At 46.0% G+C, this 21,098-nt stretch overlaps 1 protein-coding gene across 10 annotated transcripts in view; it reads right to left on the bottom strand.

Annotated features, from left to right (window-relative positions):
• The window catches only part of LOC147120214 (serine/threonine-protein phosphatase 6 regulatory ankyrin repeat subunit C-like), a 247,481-nt gene that overhangs the window by 15,731 nt on the left and 210,652 nt on the right, over window positions 1–21,098 (bottom strand). For all 10 annotated transcript variants that reach the window (XM_085985811.1, XM_085985812.1, XM_085985813.1 and 7 more), the window contains 4 exons: window positions 17,062–17,149; window positions 7,527–7,610; window positions 6,146–6,291; window positions 1,169–1,251 (listed from right to left, as the gene is read on the bottom strand). In XM_085985811.1, the coding sequence (XP_085841937.1) occupies window positions 1,169–1,251; window positions 6,146–6,291; window positions 7,527–7,610; window positions 17,062–17,149 (401 nt within the window). The remainder of the gene's footprint in view (window positions 1–1,168; window positions 1,252–6,145; window positions 6,292–7,526; window positions 7,611–17,061; window positions 17,150–21,098) is intronic.

Raw genomic sequence — 21,098 nt, 5'->3', positions numbered from 1 at the left:
AATTCTTGCGCCTGGTAAAATCAGACGTACGGCCTGCTTTTACCAGGCTAAGAGTTGAAAAAAGTTTTTAAAAAGTCACCGATTTATCATTTTAAAATACTTTAAAAAAGGTAAGTATTTTTAGTTCTGTAAAAAACTTAAATGATTTTTTTCAAAAAATTAAATTTTTGTTTAAAATACTTAATTTATTGTAATTTCAAGTAATTTTAAAAATGTGATTAAAAAAAAATTATTTGAAGTTTTACTATGTTTTTGGGGTGATCTCCATTCATATGTTTGACAGGTCTTCCCGTCAAGTGCATGAAGGGAGATTCCCTTCATTGATTGGCTCCCCATGGCCTCCGTGATCCCAGGGATGCTGCGAACTACATGCGCCTCTGGGGTACGTGGGCCCTACGCATTTGGAGTTTGGAGAGGCCCAGGAGCGGAAGCATGTGCATCCTGGGAGCCCTCAGGTAAGGGCGTAGATTTTTCCAGATCGCAAGCCTCCGCCCGCGGGAGGCCTGCGATCAGAAAATACGGGCCTATGAGTGAAGAACATCCTACATCAGCCTTGTACCATAAATATCTTAGAGGGAAAAAATTAGTCAAGCCTCCTCTGTTAGCCTGCTTCCATAGCACCACAAGAACTAAACAGAAAATCGGAAGGTCAGCTGTTTCAAAAAGCAAAATTAAAAGCCACCATGATTATGAATGACTGACCTACAGGATGTGGTACAAATAGGAGAGATCATAAAAATAAAAAAAATCACATTTTACACAAACTGGCTCTTGGAAGTGACTTTGATAGAAGACGACCATATTAACGAGAATGTACTGTACTGCTTTTTCATTAGCGCTGGATAATTATCTGTTCAAGAACAGGTTTGAAAGATGCAAATATAAGGATGAATACAGATGGCCAAATACTCTGGAATACAATGGATGATGCACTGGGGCCACGGAAGTGTAATTTGTGGAATGTGAAGTGATCAGTTTTGATTAATATGGATTATATAGCTAGATCGAAATTCTAGAGTTTTGCTAGTTTATGTAGGGAGCTAGCTAGGGAACAAAATAATTCATTGGAAGTTTTATCAGGGTTAGTCACCTCTGAAGATTAAATGTACTGGATAGAATCCACAATAAAGTTTGTAAAAGCTACCAAATGGCCTTTCCTTGTTCTTACTTTGCTACATGCCAAGTGAAGAGCTGTATTCTTGTTGGTGTCTTTTGAAGTTAAGTCAGCCTTTGCACTGTTTACCAAGATCTCTGAAATAGAAAAATGGTAAAAATTGGTTGTAAAAGAATTGATAAAACTCCAATTGCAGCATAGTCATCACAATTAAAACTTCAAGCCAGCAAAACTCAGTGGAACTGGTCATTTTGGAAACAAATCGAGACCTGTATTTTTTTTTTTTTTTTTTTATTCGTTCATGGGATGTGGGTGTTGCTGGCAAGACCAGCATTTATTGCCCATCCCTAACTGCCCTCGGATGATCTTAACACTTTTTACGCCCAATTTGAGGCCAACAACAACTGGCCTGTTACAAGGGCGCCCACGGCTCAGGATGACCGGGTCTTCTCAATCTCCGTGGCTGACGTGAGCAAGACCTTTAAGAGAGTGAACACCCACAAAGCACCCGGTCCAGATGGAATCCCTGGGCGTGTCCTTAGAGCATGCGCTGACCAGCTGGCAGCCGTGTTTACGGATATATTCAACCGTTCACTGTACCAGTCTGTAGTCCCTACCCGCTTCAAGATGACATCGGTTATTCCAGTCCCCAAAAAAACAAAAGTAACCTGTTTAAACGACTACCGCCCCATAGCATTCACTTCTGTCATCATGAAGTGCTTTGAGAGTGTGGTGATTATTCTTGTTTTGTAAGAAGTATTGTGATTGGTTGCCTGTTTCCTGCATTGAGATATATGCTGTAAACTCATTGGTAGTTGATGTCATGTGATTTGTGGTGGCCATCTTAAATTCAGTTCTCTACAGCCTTGGTTGGGACTGGGTGTTGAAGATGTGCTGCTGGGTTTTTAAGGTTAATAAAGCCTAGATTTAGAAAGGCAAATCTACTCTGTATTTCAGAGAGGCTGGTCAAAACCCACATCAACTCGTTACTACCCGACACACTGGACCCACTCCAAATTGCCTACCGCCCAAACAGATCTAGGGATGATGCCATCGCCACTGTACTGCATACTGCCTGATCACACCTGGATAAGAGGAACACCTATGTGAGAATGTTGTTCATTGATTATAGTTCAGCATTCAATACCATTATCCCCTCCAAGCTTGTCAACAAGCTCAGTGAGCTAGGACTTAACACCTCCCTATGCAACTGGATCCTGGACTTCCTGACGGGCAGACCGCAGATGGTGAAAATAGGCAGTAATACCTCCTCCACACTGATCCTGAACACGGGAGCTCCCCAGGGTTGTGTGCTCAGCCCCCTTCTGTACTCCCTGTTGACTCACGATTGCGTGGCCACGCACAACTTCAACTCCATCATCAAGTTTGCTGATGACACTACAGTTGTAGGCCTGATCACAGATGGCGACGAGACAGGCTACAGGGAGGAGGTAAGAGCCCTAGCAGAATGGTGCAAGTACAACAACCTCTCCCTCAACATCAGCAAAACAAAGGAGATGATCGTGGATTACAGGAAGCGGCAGGGGGAGGGACACACCCCAATCTACATCGAAGGGGCTGAGGTGGAGAGGGTCAGCAGCTTCAAATTCCTGGGTGTATTCATTACGGAGGACTTAACGTGGTCCAATCACATCGACGTCGTAACCAAGAAGGCATGCCAACGCCTGTTCTTCCTCAGGAGACTGAAGAAATTTGGAATGGCCCCCCAGATTCTCACCAACTTCTACTGGTGCACCATCGAGAGTATCCTGTCCGGCTGCATCACTACCTGGTATGGCAACTGCACCGCCACAGACCGCAAGGCTCTACAGATGGTAGTGAAAGCTGCACAACACACTATAGGAATTAAACTACCTGCTGTGCAGGATATCTACCCCGAGAGGTGCCGGGGGGAAGGCCCTGAGAATCATTAAAGACGCGAGTCACCCCAGCCACAACCTCTTCGCCCTGCTCCCGTCCGGTAAGAGATACCAAAGCATACGGTCTCGCACCAACAGGTTTCGAAACAGCTTCTACCCCCAGGCCATAAGACTCATGAACGATTAATTTATTATTTATTACTGTTGTTTTATTTATTATTACTGTCTTCTATTAGTATTTCTATTAGTATTTTTATCATTGTTATGCCATATTTATTCCAATGTTGGGAGGACTCGTAAAAACCAACATTTCATTGTGCAGTACACACGTCTGCTGCATATATGACAAATAAAATTGAATTGAAGGTGGTGGTGAGCCACCTTCTTGAATTGCTGCAGTCCGTGTGGTGAAGGTACTCCCACAGTGCTGTTAGGGAGGGAGTTCCAGGATTTTGACCCAGCAACGATGAAGGATAGGCGATATACTTCCAAGTCAGGATAGTGTGTAACTTGGAGAGGAACTTGCAGGTAGGTGGTGGTGTTCCCATGCACCTGCTGCCCTTGTCCTTCTAGGTGGTAGAGCTCGTGGGTTTGGGAGGTGCTGCCAATGAAGCCTTAGTGAGTTGCTGCAGTGAATCTTGTGATGGTACACACTGCAGCCACGGTACGCCGGTGGTGGAGGGAGTGAATGTTTAAGGTGGTGGATGGGGTGCCAATCAAGCCGGCTGCTTTGTTCTGGATAGTGTCGAGCTTCATGAGTGTTGTTGGAGCTGCACTCATCCAGGCAAGTGGAGAGTATTCCATCACACTCCTGACTTGTGCCTTGTAGATGGTGGAAAGGCTTTGGGGAGTCAGGTGGTGAGACAGTCGCCGCAGAATACCCAACTTCTGACCTGCTCTTATTGCCACAGTATTTATGTGGCTGGTCCAGTTAAGTTTCAGGTCAATGGTAACCCCCAAGATTTTGATGGGGGATTCAGCGATGGTAATGCCGTTGAATGTCAAGGGGTGGTGGTTAGACTCTTGCTTGTTGGAGATAGTCATTGCCTGGCACTTGTGTGGCATGAATGTTACTTGACACTTATCAGCCCAAGCCTGAATGTCGTCCAGGTCTTGCTGCATGTGGGCATGGACTGCTTCATTATCTGAGGAGTTGCGAATGGAACGGAACACTGTGCAATCATCAGCGATCATCCCCACTTCTGATCTTATGATGGAGGGAAGGTCATTGATGAAGCAACTGAAGATGGTTGGTCCTAGGACACTGCCCTGAGGAACTCCTGCAGTGATGTCCTGGGGCTGAGATGATTGACCTTCAACCACCACAACCATCTTCCTTTGTGCTAGGTATGATTCCAGCCAGTGGAAAATTTTCCCCGATTCCCTTTACTTTTTCAGTTTCAGTGTCCACCAAGCATTGCGACACCTTCATCAATGCTAGACACCAGTGTTCACAGAATCACAGAATCCCCACAGTGCAGATAGAGGCCATTTCGGCCCATCGAGCCTGCACCGACACATATCCCACCCTATCCCCGTAACCCCACGTATTTAATCCCCTAACACTAAGGGTCAATTTATCATAGCCAAATCAACCTAACCTGCACATCTTTGGACTGTGGGAGGAAACCGGAGCACCCGGAGGAAACCCACGCAGACACAGGGAGAATGTGCAAACTCCACACAGACAGTCGCCCGAGGCCAGATTTGAACCCGGGTCCCTGGCGCTGTGAGGCAACAGTGCTAACCACTATGCCACCGTGCCCCCCTAGCAACATGTTTTCGATTTGACAGATGTACCTCTAATTCTTTGGTCTACTTTTTACTGAACAGCACAGGTTTCTCAATATGGATATTTTGTGTGCGCTTTTTTAAGTAAATCTACAGAGATGCTCTAAAGAGGCGTACTTACCATTAATAGTATTTACAATGGCATTTTCCTTCATAGAAATAGCTGGATTGCTGGTTTAGAAACATTTCTAAGATGTCGTGACTTCATTGGTTCTCTTTTTCTATTTTAGTAACTCCATAGTTCTTCCAAATATCTACAAATTTGGCCTTTCCCTCATCTTATAACAGAACCATTGTTTTGTCCTGCTGCTCCCACTCCCCAGCATGTTCACAGGATGCTTGGAACTGACATTAGAGGTTGAACAGCAAGTTTGGCTGATAACGAGTGGAGCTGACTGAATATAGGAATTTGACTTTCACTGATAAGAATCCTGTCACACTACAATTTCAGTTTGAAATTAAAAAGTTGGAATTTATAAAAATATAATTAAATTTTTTTGCTTATAAGTCACTTGCCTACTGTTTTCATGTTGTGTCCCTACTCTATGATTAATGTCTTTTGATGCAGCAATGAGAAATTTAACGTACCTTGCAACTCGATCACTTTAAAAAAAAATATTGCATTGTAATGGTTCTCTTTTGGAACAAACAGTCTGAATGCAAGCAGATTACAAATGTATGCATGACCTCACTCTTCACACCACTCTTTTGTGATTATAAGTTCCAAAACAGTACTACAACATCAGTATGCAGGTCACCATCACTGAAAATTTATGACAAAAGGTTATCGACCTGAAAAGTTAACTCTGTTTCTCTCCCCAAAGATGCTGCCTGACCTGCTGAGCGTTTGCAGAATTTTCTGCTTTTATTACAGGGAATTTATTGTCTGTTCCCAACATTTTTTTCCCCTCTGCATTTATCTTGCTCTGTGCATGGTACACAGCATTCCATATCCTCATTCAATGTCACTCTCTAACCATGTCTCAATTTTCCATCAACATACTGGGGGCTACAGCACACTTGATGTGAAATAAAGTCAGGAAGTCCTTTAAAAATAAATGTAATACATTTTCCTAGAAATTCTGACTTAACTATGGAGGAAAAGGTTTAATACTAAACAAGAACAACTGACATTGAAAATAGAGTTCATTCCCACATCATGTGTGTACAGACCCATATGGTTTGCCTTAGTGGAAATATGCAAGTTACTTGGACTACGAAAGGACAATGCAACATACTTGTAGTCTTGACTATTCAAGGACATTTTGGGTAGATATGCTTTGACAGAAATACACAATTTCACTTACTGCTTTATCACTAAAACCATTTTGGAAAGCAGAGAAAAGTCAAGGTTACATACCTACAGCTCCACATTGTCCATTTTCAGCTGCCATCATTATTGGAGTTTTCCCCGACTTATCAACAGGATTCACTTGTGCGTTATGACTTAACAGCAATTGCAAACACTCCACATGGTCTGTAAAAGCAGCTGCATGAAGTGGGGTTCTAAAAATACAGTCCCAGAGAAAGGTATTTTCAACATGTATGGTCTTTTGCAATTTAATCACAAAGTTCCAATGAACAAAATCATTCCTTATGATGTCACAGTGACAGTGCCATTTAAATCTTGCCTTGTCCGATCATATATACCAACCAGTTAATGTTTTGGCTCTGTCTGGTTGCCTGGACTTGTGGTTGAAAATCAGTGCCACTTGTGGCTCATCCCATAGTCTCTAATCAGTCTTCCCCCTCACAACCAACCATTCATTCCCCTTAAAGCTGGAAGAAGTTAGTACAGTACAAGGGAATGGAATTCTTCCAATTTGAAGCACACAATGTCAGCGTCAATCACCCCCAAGTCATGTATATCACAGCCAGATGTAATGTAAAAGTCCTTCCACTCTGCCCCAACCTTGCCTCAGAAGTAACCCTTACTGCACCAGTATGACATTTTTTCCCACTTCCACCACCAGCCACCCTATGGCCTTTCTGATTGAGATGACCAATTCGGGCTTGTTTTGTGCTGTGTGCCAATGCCTACAAGGAACTTGATTGAGACTCAAACTCATTTCACAAAGGACTCTTGCAGCCAGCAGACAGAGAAGATTTTTGTCCCATCAGTCTGGACCGCATTTGAACACCGGTTCAGAGGTACAAGACTGTTGTCTAACCCACTGTGCCACCCTGTTCCCCCAACCCATTTTCAGAGCTTTGGATCCATACGAATATGAATAATGCTTGGAAGTACCAGAGCACAGTTACAGTACAAATCTAAATTTCAAAAGCAATAATATTCAAAAACATTCAATATCCTAAGACAAATATATACAGCTGAACAGCAACATCATTCTTAATGCCAAAAAACAATAATCACTGAAAATGGCATTTAAGTAATCAATTCTAAAGAAGCAAAAAAGTTGCAAGAGATGGCTTGGTATGGAAAATTAACAAAGTGAAGTTCCCTCCCTCTCCCACCAGTCCATAGCCTTACAATCCCAATTATTGAGCTCACAAAAAAAGTAATTCCAGAATAACTAAGGGGGATTAGGGTTCCAATTTGTGCAGTGCTATATCATAATTAACATTTTTTAAGCATCAAAATAAATTTCAGTTCGATTTTAACACCTCACAAACAGAAATTAGTTTAAAGTTTAATTGATAGTTGGAGCAAATTATTTTTAATACTAAATTTTAAAAAAGTATCAGATTATGCAACTATAAATTCCATTTGTTACTCATACCTTCCTTTGGCATCTCTGGAATCAACAATTGTGGCACCTAAAGCTTCTATTAACATTTCTGCACAATTTTCATGGTCGTTTATTCTGTAAGCAAAAGAAAAAAGTGTGTGGTTATGCTAATGAGCAAAAACAAATCAGAACAATATCTTCATCCAACAATTAGGAGCTGGAATGTAATGCGTCTTATGCTCTATTTACAGTGACCTTGTATACCTTAATCCTAACTTTATCTTACTGAAAATCTATGTACAGAAAAAGTCAAGGATGATTAAAGACCATTTTGCCCATCAAAGCTCATCTCTCTTGTACTGTAAATGTTCCATCACAGATCCAAATATATTCTGAACATCCTTAACATTTAAATCTGTACTGCACTTGGCAAGTTATTCCAAACATCACCGAGTAAAAAGTTCTTTCTGATAGGAGATTTAAATATATGTTCAATAATTTAATTTACGTCCTCTGATCCTAATTTGAACACTTTCAAAGTTCAATAGCACTGTAAAGGGAAACACAAATGCAAATTCTTTCTTACTCCCCAAAATAAGTTTGGAATTAAATAAGGTTGTGTTAGTTTAGCAAATTAACAATCCAGGACAAGAAGTACCTGCAATTATATGTGAGAATAACCCAGCAAATATCAGTTGCCAGTTAATCTCCTGTGGTGTTGAACATGGGCAGTCAAGACTAAATGCAGTCTTCAGTACAAGCGAGGTTAGAGGTGAGGGTTAACTGGACCAAGGCCTGGGGGAGGGGAGGAAGAATACGGCAAGGAATGAATGGTGGAGGGGAGGGGTGGGGGTGCACGCGAGTGGCCCCTTCAGGAAGAAAGTTTTTGGAAGCAGTGAGAGATGGAATGGATAAAATATATTGGCAAGTTTTGAGTTTTTGTTCAGAATGATTTAATTTTTGATTTATTTTATTTTTAGGGGCATATGAGTGGATCAAAACTAAGATAGCCACTGAAAGGATTTGGAATTTTTAAATTTTATTTTACAAAAAGGTGTTGAGATACCGCGGCAAACGTGGGAGTCGAGACCAGTTAGTGAAACACAACTGCTTTAATCAACCTCATGGCAAAGAGGAACTGGAAAAGCCCGCGCAACCACTTAAATACTCCCCAGACAGGAAGTGCTCCTGGCAGCCTGTCCCTGCGGGAAACAAGTTGCTGGAGGAAAGGGCCCCCAGCTGGGGGCGTCTGCCTAAACTGTCCGTGGCGCCGTGAGCGGATTATGTCCCGTAGTGGCGTGTCGCCACAGAGCTCCCCCCAGAATCCGCTTAGGAGGAGTGGACGAGTCGTGACGGTGGTCTAATGGTTCTGCCGGAGCGGCTCAGTGGTCGCCGGTCTAGTTGGTGGGGCCGGGCAGTTCGCCGCCGGCTGTGCTGGCTTGCTGGCGGGACGGCCTCTAGTTGGAGGTCGGGCCACGGGGACCTGTTCCCCTGGTTCTGTGTGTGCTGGTTTGAGCCGGTCGATGGAGACTGTGTCGACCCTGTCGCCGAGTCGCAGCTTGAAGACCTTGTCCCCGGTTTGTAGTACCTCGTACGGTCCGTCGTACGGGGGTCGCAGGGGTCCGCGGTGCGCGTCGTGTCGCACGAAGACGAAGCGTGCCTGCTGTAAGTTTGGCGGGACGTGAGGTGCGAGTTCGCCGTGTCGGTTGACCGGAAGTGGGGCGAACTGTTGAGCGGAAGAGAAAGAGTTGAGCCGCTGCTGTTCGGCCGACCAAGGCGTGGTAGCTTCCGGAAGGAATTCGCCTGGGACGCGCAGCGGTTGTCCGTAGACTAACTCCGCTGCCGAGGACTGGAGGTCTTCCTTGACCGCGGTGCGTAGGCCTAGTAGCACCCACGGTAGGCGGTCAGTCCAGGTACTGTCCTGCAGGCCGGCGCGGAGTGAGGCCTTGAGTGACCTGTGGAAGCGTTCACACAGCCCATTGGCCTGCGGGTGGTACGCTGTGGTTCGGTGGAGCATCACCCCGAGGTTGCGTGCTGTGGCTGTCCAGAGTTCAGAGGTGAACTGGGCGCCTCTGTCGGAGGTTATATCGGCTGGTACGCCGAACCTTGCGACCCAGGTGTTAACGAACGCCCTGGCGATGTCAGCTGTGGTGGTGGAAGGCAGCGGCACTGCCTCAGGCCAGCGTGTGTAGCGGTTGACCATCGTGAGGAGATAAGTTTGGCCTTGCGATGGCGGCAGAGGACCGATGATGTCGATGTGTATGTGGTCGAAGCGGCGGCTGGGTACCTCGAAGTCTCCCAGGGGTGCTTTTGTGTGTAGCTGTACCTTAGCCCGTTGGCAGGCGAGGCAGGAGGTGGCCCAAGTCCGAACATCTTTGCTGAGGCCGCGCCAGACGAAACGCTGGGAGAGGAGTTTGACGGATGCGCGGGTACTCGGATTGGAGAGCGCGTGTAGCGCGTCGAAGATGCGGCGGCGCCAGGTTGCAGGGACAACCGGTCTGGGTTGGCTGAGTGAGACATTGCAAGTGACTGCCGTGGCTTCGGGCCCGTGCGCGACCTTGGCTAGGCGTAGCCCTGGCAGGCTGGTAGCCGCCGAGAGGAGGTCTGGGTCCGTGAGCTGGGCCGCTGCTAGTTGCGCGTAGTCGACCGTGAGGTGATTCGCGCAGATGGCGGGACGGGAAAGGCAGTCGGCGACAACGTTGTCTCTACCGGAGACGTGCTGGATGTCCGTAGTAAACTCAGACACGGCCGCGAGCTGGCGTTGCTGCCTAGCGGACCAGGGTTCGGTGTGCTTGGCCATCGCGTATGTGAGCGGCTTGTGGTCCACGTACGCGGTGAAGGGGCGGCCCTCCAGGAGGAACCTGAAATGGCGGACCGACAGGTGGAGCGCGAGAAGCTCGCGGTCGAAAGTAGAGTATTTGACCTCCGGGGGGCGCAGTTGGCGACTGTAGAAGGCAAGTGGCTGCCACGCGCCATTGACCCACTGCTCGAACACGGCTCCGACCGTGTGGTCGGAGGCGTCGGTGGTGAGCGCGACCCGGGCATCGGCCCTCGGGTGCGCGAGCAGGGTGGCGTCGAAGGCGGCTGACGTGTCAGTGGTCCAAGCTACGGCCATCTTGCCGGATTTACCTCGGAGGGAGTCGTATAGGGGCTTCATGAGGGCTGCAGCGCTGGGGATGAACCTGTTGTAGAAGTTCACCATCCCGAGGAACTCCTGGAGGCCCTTGATGGTTTTGGGGCAGGGGAATTGCTGGACGGCCTGCACCTTGTTGGGCAGGGGGACGGCCCCAGCAGGGGTGATGTGGTGACCGAGAAAATCGAGCTCGGTTAGGCCGAATTGGCACTTCGCTGGGCTGAGGATGAGCCCGTGTTGGGCTAGGCGCCCGAACAGGATGCGAATGTGTTCGAGGTGTTCCTGTTGGGAGGAGCTGGCCACGAGAATGTCGTCTAGATAGACGAATAGGAAGTTCAGGTCCCGGAGGACTGAGTCCATAAGGCGCTGGAAAGCCTGGGCTGCATTCTTGAGGCCGAAGGGCATCCTCAGGAACTCGAACAGGCCGAATGGGGTGATGACGGCCGTTTTGGGGATGTCCGCGGGGTGTACGGGGACTTGGTGGTAACCGCGCACCAGGTCGACCTTGGAAAAGACGGTTCGTCCGGCCAGTCGGGCCGAGAAGTCCTGGATGTGCGGCACCGGGTATCGGTCGGGGGTGGTGGCGTCGTCGTTGAGGCGGCGGTAGTCCCCGCAAGGGCGCCAGCCTCCGCCGGGCTTGGGGGCGATGTGGAGGGGCGAGGCCCAAGGGCTGCTGGAGCGGCGGATGATGCCGAGTTGTTCCATGGTGGTGAACTTGGCCCGCGCGATTTCCAGCTTGGCCGGGTTGAGTCTGCGGGCGTGGGCAGAAACTGGGGGGCCGGTGGTGGGGATATAGTGCTCCACACCGTGTTTGGCGGCTTTGGCCGAAAAGGTCGGGTTAGTGAAGGCGGGAAACTCGGCTAGAAGTGCCGAGTAGTCGTCCGTGGCTCTGGCGAGGCAGTACGTCGTCAGGCCGGCCGAACGGGCCGGGGTAAATGCGCCAGGGATGGGGGCCATAGTGTTGATGTCGACGAGGCGGTGCCTCGGAATGTCGACAAGGAGGCCGTGGGCGCGTAGGAAGTCGGCGCCGATGAGTGGGCAGAGGACCCTGGCTGTGAGGAACTCCCAGCGGTAGCGGCGGCCTGCGAGGTCGAGCGTGACCATGCGGGTGCCATATGCATGGATGTCAGAGCCATTGGCTGCGGCCAGCGTGATACCCCGTGCGCCGCGTTGGATTTCGAGGGCGGAGGCGGGGCTGATGCTGTGCTGGGCCCCTGTGTCGCACAGAAATCGGCGGTTGGTGCTGTCGTCGGTGACGTACAGTAGAGGCCCCTTTTGCCCCGCGGCCATTGTGGGGGCCGGTGCGGGGGGGTGGTTTGAAAGTGCACGGTGGCGTGCAGCGTTGGGCCCTAGTGCCAAAACGGGTGTGGGAGTAGCAGTGACCCGGAGTGGTAGGGCGGTCGGGCCTAGTGGGCCGGGAAGACCGCGTGGTCGTTGCCGTGAGGTCGGGCGCGACGTCGCGGGCGGACTGCGCAGAGAGCAGCCGGTCGGCCTTTTCGGCTATCTCATTCAGGTCTGTAGAGCCAGATTCCACAATGAGCAGGCGGATGCTGGCGGGGAGCTGCCGAATGAAAAGCGTGCAAAAGAGGGCGCCGGTGTTTTTGTCGTCCGAGAGGGACAGCATGTGGGAAAGCAGATCAGACGGTGAAGCGTCACCAAGGCCGGGGAGGTCGAGGAGTTGGCAGTTGCGCTGGTAAGAGGACGTTTGAAATTTTTTAAGGAGCGCAGCCTTCAGATGTTCGTACTTGCCTTCCGCTGGTGGCTCCTGCAGCGCTGCCCAAACCTTGGGGACTGTGGCGTAGGTGAGAGAGGCAACGAGGTAGTCGTACTTCGTGGCGTCGACTGTAATGTGTTTCAGCCGGAATCTGGACTCGGCTTGAACAAACCAGGCTTCGGCCAGGTTCTCCCAAAAGTCCAGTAGTTTAACCGTGACTGCGTTTGTATCCGCTATGCTAGCTTAGGATTCGTCCTGAGCGTCGGGGTCACCAGTGTTGAGATACCGCGGCAAACGTGGGAGTCGAGACCAGAGTTAGTGAAACACAATTGCTTTAATCAACCTCATGGCAAAGAGGAACTGGAAAAGCCCGCGCAACCACTTAAATACTCCCCAGACAGGAAGTGCTCCCGGCAGCCTGTCCCTGCGGGAAACAAGTTGCTGGAGGAAAGGGCCCCCGGCTGGGGGCGTCTGCTTAAACTGTCCGTGCCGCCGTGAGCGGATTATGTCCAGCAGTGGCGTGTCGCCACAAAGGAACCAAACAAAATGGATGTTGGAAACCGTAAAGTGTACAGTAGCCTCAATATTAATTCCCCCCCCCACCACCACCACAAGGGAAGGAAGTGAGTTGGGGGGCGGGGGGAGAAAAAGAGGTTAACATTTTAAAATTGGGAACGCATCCCTAACACGGCACGTACACAGCTGTTGCTGCTTTTATGACGGCAGGTTTTGCGATGTACGAGTGTCCCACCATGGAGAGGCGGGATACTTCGGTAACATACTTAAATCAGGCTCCCACAGTGCCTGGTTTAAATTTAACAGATGCCGCGCGGGTTTCCCAGGGTTAGGAAAACCCGGCATTGAGAGAGAGCTGGGAGCTGCCGGCTCTAGAAGACAAGTGTCTTTTACAGCACTCCTAATGAGCCAGGAGGAGCAGGAATGCTCACTCCTGGTCCCTCAAGGTAGCCTTCTGCATTCTCTCTCTCACCCGCCCCAATCGCAGACCTCTCCCTCCTCCTCCCCCCCACCGAGAACCGATCTCCAGCCGTCCCCCACTCCAGATTGCTAGGGACATCCCCAATTTGGTGCTGCTTGGCTGGAAACAAAAGAAAAAAATTATAATGAGGTCCTGCCGTTAAATTCGCCACAGCCTCAGTGTCCCTGGTCTCGACACATTCCCTGGCCGTTTTCGTCCTCCAAGGCAACCTCCCCAATAAATATTGAGGCCAGTGTCTCAGTGTACTTTTGTTCAATAGCTTTTTAAGTGAGTATGAAATCTGAGCTGAATCAGCATGTTTCATGCTCTGCAGCTGCATCAAATACTCTTGTGTGCTACTGGCATGTGTCAGATGAAAAACTTATAATTATACAGACAAATTTATGTATCGGCCCCTGGCACAGGTTTTTTTTTAAGAAGTTGCACACTATTTTTGAATCACCACTAGAGGGCATTCTACAACACAGCAGTGAGCGTAAAATAAAATGATATATACACAAAAAAAAAACCTGAAATGCAAAGATTCGATTGTTTGAACAGTTTGTGCAGATTTGTAACATTTAGGTCACTGAAAAACAGCACCATATGAAATTAAGTGTGAGCAGGGCTAAAATATAACCAGGTCACAGGGGAAACAATTTGGTTATAGTGCCATGTAATAACTTTCTAAATCCACATGGCGTGCGTTTTAACCACAAACTTCAGATGCCTGTCAGCAACTTTATGCTGTTCTCCTGAATAGGATTTAACTGGACAATTTTATAGCTGTATGTCTTTTGACTCAGATCGTGTGAAATAAGAAACTTCAATTTTATAGTTCCTAATGATCAACATCATTATGATGGGACAGGTTAGACAGAAGCAGACTGTATGCAGTAGTTGAGGGTTCAAGAACGAGGGGCCAGAGGTACAAGATTAAATGTAAGAGATTTACGATCGCGAGTAGAAACTTATTTACACAGAAAAAATTGAAAGTTGTGGAATTAATTTCCAGGGTTAGTGGTTGAGGCAGAAACTATTTGCTTACATGGAGTGCAAACACCGACACAGCCCGTTTCCATGTTATAACTTCTATATATTTCTATGTATCTGTAATTCCATTCACATTAAATAGTTCAAATTTCCTTTATGTATGGAAGACAGTATTCTCGTTCATAGTTTAGAAAAAAATATTGTGCTCACGATGCGGGATGTGATTGCTAGGTAATAGCTTCTTCAGTTTTAAACCTATTGTCGGCAACAAATATGCACAAGTCAGATTATAGGGTAAACTTGGGCCTCAATGTGCACCGGCTAAAAGCTCAAGAACACACCCTACAAGAATAACATGTCCCTTTCCGACAAATGTTTCAGTAAACGAGACTGGTGAACTGAGGGCAGTTTTGTGCTATGGTATTTTATCCAAATTCACCGCCACCAATCCTTACAGCCAGTAGATAAAGAACTTTCAAACCAAGAGTTCAAGTGTGACACCCCATTTTATGGCCTAATCCGAAACAGTTCATTCGAAGTACAATGAGAGACACTTTGATGTTCTGCAATAGATCCCTTTGAACCTCACAAACCCAACAAGAAGAAAATATAAAAAAGTTTATTGAAACATACAAAAAAGTAAATCAATCAAGTAGAAAAATGTCTAACGTGAGAATGTGAAGAGCTTAAATATTCCAGTAACCACCATTTATGGGTGGGGAGGAAAGATTACATCAAACGACTGGTTTTTAACGCACCCTAAAAATGTTTTTAAAAAAGCATGCCTATTTTAGACTATTCCCTTCTGAAAATGAATACGTAATTGAAAGAAAAACAGTTTTTACACAAGGCAGCATAAAAATAGCACACTTCTAAATAATCAAAACATTCAAAATAAATACTGAAGTGCACAGTAACTTCAAATTTTAATGGAGGCATAATGGCCCGGATTTTGCTGTGGCAACGACAGCAAACTATCAGCGTTTACCAGCATTTCCCCTCTGAAACTGGCAGCAACTTCAAGATTTAGTGCATGAGCATTTAAATTCTGAAGTTGAGGTCAGTCATTCACTGCTCCGACACAGGTTGCACTGTGGACCTCACCCCACCTTAGCCGGCAATCAGTGAAACTGATGAAAACTTGAGCTTTTCCCCACAAATATCGCTGTTAAATGTCACTTTAAATGTTAAGCCTTGTTGGAACAGGTGTAACTGTAGTTTTAACAGGGTTTTGACAGTTAAACAACCATTCTAGCCCTGAAAAACTAATTTTTATATTTGTGGAATCACATCAAATTTTTCCATTATGCTAGAAAATTACTAGATTAAAAAAATGTTTTTACAGTTTGTTTATGACATTTCAACTTCTACCTTATCCCCATGTGAAATCTTTATTTTATTTTCTAACATTTTTACAAAGTGAGCATAAAAGCTGCTTTTTATTTCCTGGTTTGCTGTCTGTGAGAATTTTTCAATGTGATTCGCTGGTTAGACAGCTCGATGACTTCTTGGCTGCATTGCTCTAGGAATCCCCTATTCACAGCACTACAATCAATTACTTATCAAGAAACTTCTAGTTTTCGCCACAGATTGTGAAATCTCTATGGGCAGCTTTCTTTGAGGTCAACAACGAGCACCTTTGCTTTGCCGCTGACCATAAATTATGGGCCATTGAATGGCAACACAATTTAACTAATTGGCCAAGAGAGCGCCACTCAACAGAAAAGCTGAAAGTGCAAAAATTGTCATTTAGACATTAGCGTGCCTAAATATATACTACAGAAGCGACATTTACATTTAACTAATAAATCTTAAAAACAGTACAGCCTAGAAATTTGTCTTGGGTGGTGGCACAAAACGGGCAGTATTGGATTGGCCGCCTGTTATATGCAGCGCCTGATATTCAGTTCCATTGCAGTCAATAGAACTACATATAACGGGCGGCCATTTTGCTCCGTCTTTTCCAGTCCTGTCTTCAGCGCAAGATTGGAACATGGCATTTAAAATTAACAAAGACAGTGGAGGGTTATTCTTCTAGTCCTAATATTGTAGTGTCTGTAAATAATTTATTTTACAGGACATTTAACACTTTGAGCATTAGTTTCTTCATTAATTACAGAATTTAAAAATTGAATAAGCTCAAATCCCAAGTTATTGATTTTTAAAAATCATAAATTCTGTATATGCTTTCAATTTCTTAAAATCAATTACAGTTTGTCCCAGTTTTGTGAAATGAATGGAACTATGAAATTGACGGTGAAAAATAATTCCACAATGCGCACAACTGACCGCCTTAATGTATTTTTAATATAAATTTGTGATCACATTCTTGTACGGTTTTAAAAAAAAAGTTCAAGTCTGGTTGGGCAACATGCACAAAAAATTGATGAACACATCTAGACTGTACTATATAATTGTGATGCCTAGTGCTGTTGAAGCAGAACTGCAGAGTGGTGGAATACTGGTTCAAATCCACGATCCTTCAACTCCTCCTCCCTCTTATGTTCTCTGTTTCAGTCACATCACTAAGGCAGTATACATTGTTAAGAGTGTGCTGAATAGAAAATACTATTTTTGATTATGGGCCTGGTTAAAGATTTCACATTGGGTGCTGACTATTCAGTCATGTGAAGATGTCATAGGATACTGGTTCTAGAATTAGTTTGATATATTCCAAATCTAAGTAATTCATGTAATTTCCTTTCCCCCATGCAACACTCAAACATTAACATTCATCATATTTTGAAAGATTACCTCATAATTGACTTACATAGCACAGTGCAAAGGAGTAAAAGGAGTACCCTCAAATTTGCTAAATTCTTTTTGTTCCAGTAGGACCTCCAAACAACTTTCATGACCTAAGCAAAACAAACATTTCTGAATTTTAAAATCTGTATGACAAAGAAATAGCATTGCACAATTAAAAATGCAGTGTTTACTGTGGAACTTGTGTGAATTAATGCAAGCAATTTTCAGATAAACCTTTTTTGTCAGTATCCTAGGAATTTGACACTTAACTCCTCAAAATGTTGAGGAGAAAGATCCTTCACAAAATCAGTTTTAAACCACAGATTTTTTTGATACCGACACATAATTTGTATTAAAACAGAAAATGCTGGAAATACTCAGCAGGTCAGGCAGCATCTGTGGAGAAAGAAACAGAGTTAACGTTTCAGGTCGATAACCTTTCGTCAGAACTGGAAAAAGTTAGAGATGTAACAGATCTTAAGCAAGTGCAAGGAAAGGGAGGGTCTGTGATAGGATGGAAAGCAGGAGAGATTAAAAGACAAAGGGATGATGGTGAAAGGCAAAATGAGATGGTAACAGGACAAGTACAGAAACAAAAGGGGAGTCCACATGAGGTGTAAATGGGAATGGCAAAATCATCAACAACTGCCACCTGAAAAAATAGGGGCAGAGGTTATGGTCTGAAATTGTTGAACTCGATGTTGAGTCCAGAAGGCTGTAAAGTGCCGAATCGAAAGGTGAGGTGCTGTTCCTCGAGCTTCGATGGAACAGTGCAAGAGGCCGAGGACAGAGTGGGAGTGGAGCAGAGAATTAAAGTGACAGGCAACCGGAAGCTCGGGGTCACGCTTATGGACAGAACAGAGGTGTTCCGCAAAGCGGTCGCCTAATCTGTGTTTGGTCTCCCCAATGTAGAGGAGACCGCATCGTGAGCAGCAAATACAATATACTAAGTTGCAAGTACAAGTAAATTGCTGTTTCACCTGGAAGGTGTGTTTGGGGTTCTGGACAGTGGGAAGGAAGGCGGTAAAAGGGCAGGTGTTGCATCTCCTGCACTTGCACAGGAAGGTGCCGTTAGAAGGGGAGGGGTGTTGGGGGTGTTTGAGGAGTGGACCAGGGTGTCGCGGAAGGAGCGGTACTTCTTGCAATTTAGTATACTGTATTTGCTGCTCACGATGCAGTCCCCTTGACATTGGGGAGACCAAACGCAGATTGGGTGATCGCTTTGCGGAACACCTCCATTCAGTCCATAAGCGTGACCCGAGTTTCCGGTCACCTGTCACTTTAATTCTCCGCTCCACTCCCACTCTGACCTCTCCATCCTTGGCCTGTTCCACCGAAGCTCAAATAAGCTCAAGGAACAGCACATCAATCTTTCAATTCGGCACTTTATCGCCTTCTGGACTCAACATCGAGTTCAACAATTTTAGACCATAACCTCTGCACCTATCTTTTTCACATGGCAGTTGTTGATGATTCTGCCATTCCTATTTACACCTCATCTAGACTCCTCTTTGTTTCTGTACTTGTCCCATTACCATCTCCTTTTGCCTTGCACCATCATCCCTTTTGTCTTTTAATCTCTCTTGCCTGCCATCCCATCACAGACCTTCCCTTTCCCTGCCCCTACACTTGCTTAAAATCTGTTACATAGATACATAGATACATAGAAGATAGGAGCAGGAGTAGGCCATTCGGCCCTTCGTGCCTGCTCCGCCATTCGATGAGATCATGGCTGATCCTTTAATTCAGTATCCCGTCCCCGCCTTCTCTCCGTAACCCTTAACCCCTTTTGCCCGTAGAAATATATCTAATTCCCTCTTAAATATATTTAATGAGCTGGCGTACACTGCCCTCTGTGGCAATGAGTTCCACAGGTTCACCACTCTCTGAGTGAAGAAATTCCCCCTCATCTCTGTCCTAAATGGTTTAGCCCTTATCCTTAAATTATGTCCTCTAGTTCTGTTTTCACCCGCCAAGGGAAACATTCCTTCTGCATCCAGTCTGTCTAGACCTGTCAGAATTTTATACACTTCTATGAGGTCCCCTCTCAATCTTCTAAACTCCAGTGTGTACATCCCTAAACTACATAGTCTCTCCTCATAGGTCATTCCCGCCATTCCTGGTATCAGCCTGGTGAATCGCCGCTGCACCCCCTCCATGGCAAGAACATCCTTCCTCAGATGAGGCGACCAAAACTGTACACAGTACTCGAGGTGTGGTCTCACCAGTGCCCTGTACAGCTGCAGCAAGGTATCCCTGTTCCTGTATTCTAACCCTTTTGCTATGAAGGCCAGCATACCGTTTGCCTTCTTGACCGCCTGTTGCACCTGCATGCTCGCCTTCAGTGACTGGTGTACAAGAACACCCAGGTCTCTCTGTACTTCCCCCTCTCCCAATCTATTGCCATTTAAATAATAATTTGCCCTCCCGTTCCTGCACCCAAGGTGGATAACTTCGCACTTGTCCACATTATAGTGCATCTGCCATTTATCCGCCCAATCGCCCAGTCTGTCCAAATCGCTCTGGAGCTTCCTGGTCTCTTCCTCTGAGCCCACCCCCCCTCCTAGTTTAGTGTCGTCTGCAAATTTGGAAATGCTGCATCCGACTCCCTGATCCAGGTCATTAATGTAAATTGTGAACAGCTGGGGGCCCAGGACAGATCCCTGTGGTACCCCACTTGTTACTGCCTGCCATTCAGAAAATGAGCCGTTTATTCCAACTCTCTGTTTTCTATCTGACAGCCAGTTCCCTATCCACGCCAAAACTTTCCCCTTTATCCCATGAGCCTCAATTTTCCATGCTAATCTTTTATGTGGGACCTTATCGAAGGCCTTTTGGAAGTCCAGGTACACCACATCTACTGGCTCTCCCCCATCTATTCTACCAGTTACTCCCTCAAAAAATTCCAATAGATTAGTCAAGCACGATTTACCCTTTGTAAATCCATGTTGACTCTGTCCTATCCTGTCCCCATTTGCTAAGTGCTCCGCTATTTCATCCTTAATGATGGACTCCAGCATTTTGCCCACAACTGATGTAAGGCTTACAGGTCTGTAATTACCTGCTTTTTCCCTACCCCCCTTTTTGAATAGTGGGGTAACGTTAGCTACCCTCCAATCCATCGGCACTGTTCCCGAGTCTAATGAATTCTGAAAAATCATCCTTAGTGCATCCGCTATCTCTAGGGCCACCTCCTTCAGTACCCTAGGATGCATGTTATCGGGCCCTGGGGATTTGTCCACCTTCAATCCCTTTAGCTTCCTTAACACCATATCCTTAGAGATATTGATTTGCGTCAGTTCCTCCTTTGCCAATGTCCCTATTTTTCCCGATATCCCAGGGAGGTTTTTTGTGTCTTCCTTCGTAAAGACTGACCCAAAGTATGCATTTAGTTGATCTGCCATTTCCTTATTTCCCATTATATATTCCCCCGTATCTGACTGCAATGGACCAACTTTGGTTTTCACCAGTCTTTTCCTTTTGATATATTTATAAAAGCTTTTGGAGTTAGTTTTTATATTTTCCGCCAGCTTGTTTTCGTAAGCTATTTTGCCCCTCTTGATCATGCCCTTTGCCCTCCTTTGCTCTATCTTAAACTGTTCCCAATCTTCCGCTCTGGCGCTTTTTTTGGCTATTTTATACGCCCTATCTTTGGATTTTATGCTGTCTCTAATTTCCCCTGTTATCCACGGTTGAGTCACCTTTTTAGATTTCCTTTTATGCCAGATTGGTATAAACAATTTTTGCAATTTTGTCATTCTATCTTTAAATGTTTGCCATTGTTTATCTACCTCCAGTCCTCCCAGGAACGTTGTCCAATCAGACCTACTCAGTTCCCGTCTCATGGCATCATAATTCCCCTTGTTTAAATTCAGGACCTTAGTCTCTGAGTCAATTTCTTCGCTCTCCATTTCGAGTGAGAAATCGATCATGTTATGATCGCTCTGACCCAAGGGTCCCCGTACAACAAGATTACTGATTAGTCCCTTCTCATTGCACAGTACCCAGTCCAATATAGCCTGTTCCCGAGTTGGTTCCTCGACATATTGATCCAGATAA

The sequence above is a fragment of the Somniosus microcephalus genome, chromosome 4 (genome assembly GCF_052327205.1).
Source record: "Somniosus microcephalus isolate GS21.2 chromosome 4, FLI_Smic_1.0, whole genome shotgun sequence".
Lineage (NCBI taxonomy): Eukaryota > Metazoa > Chordata > Chondrichthyes > Squaliformes > Somniosidae > Somniosus > Somniosus microcephalus.
Note: the sequence above shows the minus strand (reverse complement) of the source record. Positions and strands in the feature narration are given on the sequence as shown.